The 6,819-nt window shown below is 40.8% G+C and overlaps 1 protein-coding gene across 1 annotated transcript; it reads right to left on the bottom strand.

Annotated features, from left to right (window-relative positions):
* Positions 1-2,338: 2,338 nt before the first annotated feature.
* Positions 2,339-4,297, bottom strand: LOC135699272 (myrosinase 1-like). The gene is made up of 5 exons (XM_065219472.1): positions 4,213-4,297; positions 3,368-4,157; positions 2,996-3,307; positions 2,695-2,933; positions 2,339-2,628 (listed from the first exon to the last, which is right to left on the bottom strand). The coding sequence occupies exons 1-5, from the start codon at positions 4,233-4,235 to the stop codon at positions 2,397-2,399; spliced, it is 1,596 nt and encodes a 531-aa protein (XP_065075544.1). The 5' UTR covers positions 4,236-4,297; the 3' UTR covers positions 2,339-2,396.
* Between the last annotated feature and the right edge of the window lie 2,522 nt (positions 4,298-6,819).

Genomic DNA, 6,819 nt, shown 5'->3' with positions numbered 1-6,819 from the left:
AACGAACAGGCGGCGTCCGGCTTACTGGTGGAAAGAGGAAATTAGCACCCTCCGTGCTAGTTGTCTTCTAGCTAGAAAGCGCGTTCATAGAGCGAGAACTGAAGCAGACAGAGAGGAGCACAGGGTGGTGTTTCGAGCGGCCAGGGCTACACTAAAGCGAAAGGTAATTTTGAGCAAGCCAAATAGTTTCAAGGAGCTGTGCCGAGACGCCAATGTAAACCCCTGGGGCGATTGCGATTGATGTGAAGAATGCATTCAATAGCGCCAGCTAGGAGGTCATCGGTGAGGCGCTCCATAGAATGAGGATTCTAGACTACATCTGCAGGATTCTAAGTAGTTACTTCCAGAAGCGGGTCCTGGTCTACGAGACAGACACGGGGCAGAAATCGCTTAGGATCACGGCGGGAGTTACACAGCTCCAATCTAGGCTCCACGCTGTGGAACGGGATGTACAACGGCGTGTTTACGCTCTAGTTGCCAAAAGGAGTCAAGATCGTTGACTTTTCGGACGATGTCGTCTTGACGGGAACAGGTGAGACCAGGGTAGACACAATTATTAACTGGATGCAAGGAGCGAAGCTGCAGATAGCCCATCATAAAACAGAAGTGATGTTGATCAGTAACTGTAAACAAGTGGACCGGGCAGAAATCACCGTCGGAGAGCATGCCATTGTTACGAGGCGCGAGCTAAAGTATCTGGGAGTAATGATCGACGATCGGCTGAACTTCAACAACCACTTCCCGCTCAAGACCATGCGAGTCGTGAGTGCGTAAAGAATCATTTTGACGGAGGCAGTATACGATATGGCCGATATGATCCCAATCGGAGAGGAATCAGAGGAGTACGAAAAGTGGTGAAAATGGTATCTGAGTGGCAACAGAAGTGGGATGCAGCGGAGAACGGTAGATGGACACACAGGCTATTACCGATTCTTTCGACCTGGGTGAACAGGAAGCATGGAGAAGTCAACTTCCACTTGACGTAGTTCCTGTCTGGACTTTGCTGCTTCAGGAAGTATTTGCATCGGTTCGGACATACAACATCACCCTTCTGTCCTGCGTGTGGGAATGTGGAAGAATCATCAGAGCACGTGGTCTTCGAATGTCCTAGATTTATTATTGTGCTAGAAAGTATTAATGTGCTCACATAAGTGCGAAGTGCAAGCAGAAGCCGGGAGAACTCTCCGTCAGAGTAGGTTGAATCCACCGCCAGGGGTTAGCCGAGTAGAACGCGACGCTGGGAGCTAAATGGCTCACAAATTGGAAAGACGATCAGCGAAGTGGATGCCCCAGTTAGCTGAGGTAAAGTGAGGTGCGTAATGCACAGCACTCTCCGAAGTAAATAATACGACAAGTGGTCCCGGGGGATAGGGCAAGGTGTCCAATGAGATTTTAGTGCGGTAAGAATCCCACACACCATGTCACCGCAACCGTGCGCCGGGTCAGGCAACAAGCAAGCGGTGGCATGATGGCCTTTTTGAAGATGAAAAAACACCGGTGCCGCTGTAACGATTGTATTCTCTTCTCTTAGTCTATTGGTAGTATTGGTACTACTCCTAGACTGAGTAAAAGTTTCGTCAATTTTCCTCATTTTCCGGCAGATTTTTTAGGTTTTCCATAGCAAAACATGAGACAAATTTTCTCATCACTGAGTTCCAGCACTGTTTGCAATTATGAGTAAACTGAACTCAAATTTGGTTTGATATCATTATCCGTGCAAAGCCAATGAGATCAGGTATCAGTATGATAATTAAGAAAAAGCTTCAGGTGCAACAATACACGGCGAATGAGAACGACCCAAATTTGATTTCTGTTTACTCATAAATCACATAGAGTGTATGAACTCAGCGATGAGTAAATTTGCCTCATGTTTTCCTGTAGAAAACCTTATAAAATCTGTCGGAAAATGAAGAAAATTGACAAAAATTTACCTCAGTCTAGAAGTAGTACCAATAGACTGAGTGAATCAAATCTGTACTTTTCTGATCTTCAGGAATTTTTTTCGTGGACAAACCTGAAAAAACCTATAAAATCATAAGACAAATTTACTCATCGCTGAGTTCTTAAACTTTATGTGATTTATGAGTAAACTGATCTCAAATTTGGGTCGTTTTCATTCGCCGAGTGCAGTATGAATGTCACGCAACATCATTATGTCACACCGATGGTGATGCTTGTTTTATAAAAGCATCGTCTGGCTTTAGCAACAGTCAGCGTAAAGTTCGGATGCGCATTGCATGAAAGCACATCGATACGAAAGCTTTATGTCGAGTAAAATAGGATGGCGATAGGTTTGATCAATAATACTATTCACAGAAGAAAATTGCTTTATATTTCCGGGAATATTAACTTCAAATCGATAATGTTAAATATCACAATCCCTTGATATCACTTTTTCAATTGATAATTTTTCGAAGCATGTACGCTGCTGCAGTGGCCAATGCAATTGCTTCCCAATTTGTGCTTTTATTTCCGTCGTGCGAATTGAAGACCACATCCGGTTGAGGTCGGTAGCTTTCGTCGATCTTCCTAGTTTCAACGATGCGTTTGAACACCTTCGCTGACATTTTCGCATATCGGGTGCGGTTTTGACTTCCAAAGTCAACGTAGTACAGTCCAAATTTGTACCTAGATTAGTTAAAAGCAAAACAATTATGTCTCAAATAGTCGCGGATAGTATGCCGAAAAACTCACATGTAGCCTGCCCTCCATTCAAAGTTATCCATCAAACTCCAAGCGATGTACCCGCGAACGTCACAATCTTCTTCCAGAGCGTCCAGTACCGCATTTAGATAGCCATTGTAGTAGTCAACTCGTTGATGATCCACAGTTCCAGCAACTGTACCAACACCGTTTTCGGTTATCCAGACGGGTGGATTGTTGTACTGTTGCTTCACCCAGACTAACAAATTTCGAAGGCCGTAAGGGACAATCTGTAAATTGTCACGATAGGAATTAGCATTTAAACTAAGATAGCTATTTGGTAGAGCAATACACTTAGCCACGGCGCTTCAGCTGTCGGCCAGCTAGGGTCAACGGACAGAAACACTCCTGTATCATGTTCATTTGAGGGAATTCTATAATTAGCCGGGTTGTGGTCGCCATTCTTGGAAGCCAACCTGGTGGTGTACGTATTCAAACCAAAAAAGTCGGCTGTTCCCTTAATTCGTTCCACCTCTTGCTTGCTGAAAACTGGTAGCCTCGATTTCGCAAATCTTTGCGCTTGACTCAGATTGGCTACGCGATCCTTAACTATTTGCGGGTAATCGCCTTGTGGTGAATATATCGGATGAGCAAACCAGCCCAACTGGAAACAAAATCGCAATTACAAGCATCTTGAACCAAAATCTATCGAAAAAATACTAACATGAAACTGCAGAGCCCAATCGGATGCCTCCTGGTCATCAGCAGAATCCGTGGCAGGTTCATACCATCTTGCATCCAAAGAAATCCCAATCACTCCTCTTTGCTTCGTTTGAAACACATTTCGGTACAGATGAACTGCCTCGGCGTGTGCCTTCAGAACATTATGACCACAGATGTAGTTCGCTATCCCGGGAATATTCGTGGCCGGCGCAAGGCCATCCCTTCCGTACGAGTTTTCACAGATGTGCCATGGCTCGTTGAAAGTCGTCCACATTTTCACTTGATTACCGAAATTTTCAAACACCACTCTGGCATATTCTCTGAAATGATCCACAATATCACACGTCAACCAACCTCCCAGCTCATGCAGCCGTTGTGGCAAATCAAAGTGATACAATGTCACCATCGGCTGAATGCCATTGTCAAGCAGTGCATTGATAAGGTTGTTGTAGTACTCGATCCCCTTGGGATTTACGTTATTGCTGAACCCATCAGGCATAATCCGGCTCCACGCAATCGAGAATCGATACACATCCACTCCCAGTTCCTTCACCATTTCGACATCTTGACGCCACTGGTGATAGCTATCGCATGCAACATCGCCAGTATCGCGGTCTTCAATCATCTCCGGACGATGATGGGTGAAGTGATCCCAAATGGATTCACCTTTTCCATCCTCGTTCCAAGCACCTTCGATCTGGTAGGCAGATGTACCGACTCCAAACTCAAACTCCGCTGGGAATTCTCGATCACGTACCGCTGACGAACAATAAATCACACCTAGTAGAAAGCTTGTTGAAGAATAATTGTTAAAATTGATCTAAAATCACACAGTTTATCTGTTACCTTGTCAATAGAACGAGCATCATGGCGAGACGGCAGTGGAAAATGCACTGCTGTTGTCTAATCTACAAGTAGCATTGTGAAGTGTCTTCTTCACTCACCGGTTGTATAATACACGAGTGAAAATAAACAAATACAAAATACCTTATCAGTGAGCTTACCGTTTCCAACCGATTCAAAATAGTTTCTATTTCACTGTATCAGTACACGCAAACCAAAAATTAATTACACTAGAATGTTATTTCCTATCATCCTCTGCAGCGAATACCGCAGATAATGATAGAAGTTGGCCATGCAGCCGATGCAATAATTTTGTATCTTTTTTTATATCGTGTTCTGTCTACGCTTATGACTATCCCAGTAAGCTGTTTATATATAACATTGTAGAACGACGCACACGCACACTTGCCTCGATTCTCTCCAATTCCAGTTCAACAAAAAAAAGCATACCAACTCGAGTGTGAAGCGAACCTCACACGTATCAATATATTGACGCGAAGGGGAATTATTGACAATAATATTGATGATGTGAATACAGAATTATTGTCAATACCGATGTATTGACGTCAATATAGAATGTATTGACAAAACGATTAATGTCAATACGCCTTTTTAATGCACCAGTGCGCCACGCGAGGTCGAGAAGAAACATCAACCAAACCGTTTGTTTACATCAGAATAAGTATTTTCCCCAACGCAAATAACAGCATTTTTCATTCAAAATCTTGCCAATTTCCATAGGTAATTGTCTTATTGTACGATTTTCCACAAATCTGAACTGATTCTATTCACACACAAGAAATCCGGAAGATCATAACCACTAAGGCACTTTTCTAATTTTTCATTTTTCTCAACAAAAATATTCCTGAACACCAGCAGAATCTTTTCCAAAACGTTACAGAATTAAATTTTTCAACTGTAGATTAAGTTTTGCAGTATCTCAGATGAATCAATTTATCAGGAAAAGTAAAAAAGGGTTCCGCTTCCTACGTCTCAAGGCAAAAATTTCTGCTCACAACACTCTTTTTGACGGTCTCCTATTCACCTCCAGAGGTTGAATCGATCGTTTTGTTTCTATTAAAAACGCCTATAAAAACAAACGTGTAGGGTCCACTTGAGAGGAAATTAACACTTCTTATTCGCTTTTATGTCCCGAACAATGGAAATAGCAGTGGAGAAAGAACAGGTCTGATAATAATTATCAGACCTGTGCTTTCTCCACTTATTTTTATTTTATTTATTTATTTCGTCAACCAACGTAGACTAGTACATATTAGAATACAGTTTTGTTTTCTTAAATTTATTTATTTATTTCGTCAACTTTGGACAAAAGGTTAAAAGTATAATTTTTTCTTTAATAAAAATTAAGCAGTGTCAGCTTTCCTATTTTTTATGAGTTATAATGCCTTATGGAGTAAAAATATTGTTTTAGTTTTGGGGCGACCCCGGCGTAGTGGTTAACATCCATACCTCTCACGCCAAAGTCACGAGTTCAAATCTCACCCCCGGACAAGTCACGAATGACCCAAGAGCGTTAAAGTGACTATAATAATAATAAAAAAAAAAAAAAAAAAAAATTGTTTTAGTTTATGCCGAGACATTGTAAAGTCAATGGTTTCGCAGTATTGATTGTTAGAGGCCATCATGCAATTAAATGGCCCATATTTTGCATAATTTGTGCGATGATGTTTTATGGCAAATAAATTTCCATTTCGGAGTTGCCGAGTAGGTGCATGGAAATTTAATTTTGATAAAAGTTCTGTGGAGTCAATGCGTTGCGAAACAACGATATCGTTTACAAATGAAACCATTGCATATTCACGACGCTCTTTTAATGTTTGTATGTTTATAAGCAAGCAGCGTGCTTCATATGATGGAAGAGGAAATGATGTCCAACCTAATTTACGAAGAGCGTATAATAGAAATTGTTTTTGTACGGATTCTAATCTTTCTTCGTGCGTGATTGAAAAAGGAGACCATACAATGCTGCAATATTCCAGTATTGAACTCACATAGGCAATATATAGTGTTTTAATTGTGTATGGGTCCTGAAAGTTATAGCAAAAGCGCTTGATAAAGGCTAGCATGTTATTTGCCCTGTAAATAATTGTGTTGTAATGGTCTATGAAAGTTAGTTTAGAGTCTAAGATAATTCCTAAATCCCTAACTCTTTCACATATTTCTATATTTTGATTTCCTAGTGCAATTGAAATATTTGAAGTTGTTCTTTTCCTGCTTAATGATATTAAGTTACATTTTTTTACATTCAATTCTAGTAGACTTTTTTTGCACCATATGTAGAATATGTGTATTTCATTCCGGAATATATTGATGTCTTCTTCATTTCTTATTTCTAAAAAGAGCTTCATGTCGTCGGCATAAATAAGCAATTTAAGTTTTTTGAGAATGAAAGAAATGTCGTTTACGTATAGAATAAAAAGAAGAGGTCCCAAATGAGAGCCTTGGGGGACGCCTGAAGTGACTTGAATTGGACTCGATTTCTTTCCGTTGAATTTAATTATTTGTTGGTGGTTAGTTAAATATGATTCAAACCTTTTTAGGAGCCCTGACTCAATTCCAATTTTTTGTAATTTAAAAAGTATCATTGGT

This window comes from Ochlerotatus camptorhynchus, unplaced genomic scaffold (genome assembly GCF_037179485.1).
Source record: "Ochlerotatus camptorhynchus isolate MF236.1 unplaced genomic scaffold, CSIRO-AGI_Acam_v1.1 ptg000105l, whole genome shotgun sequence".
NCBI classification, from domain to species: Eukaryota; Metazoa; Arthropoda; class Insecta; order Diptera; family Culicidae; genus Ochlerotatus; species Ochlerotatus camptorhynchus.
The sequence above is the reverse complement of the archived record's forward strand: the minus strand, read 5'-3'. Positions and strand labels throughout refer to the sequence as shown.

What these genes read in the sequence shown, in the direction of transcription:
- LOC135699272 (XM_065219472.1), bottom strand. Translation starts at nt 4,235, where the DNA reads ATGATGCTCGTTCTATTGACAAG. An exon ending in ATGCTCGTTCTATTGACAAG is followed by an intron (nt 4,158 to 4,212) that starts GTAACAGATAAA and finishes TTCTTCAACAAG; the next exon opens with CTTTCTACTAGGTGTGATTT. An exon ending in GAATGGAGGGCAGGCTACAT is followed by an intron (nt 2,629 to 2,694) that starts GTGAGTTTTTCG and finishes TAACTAATCTAG; the next exon opens with GTACAAATTTGGACTGTACT.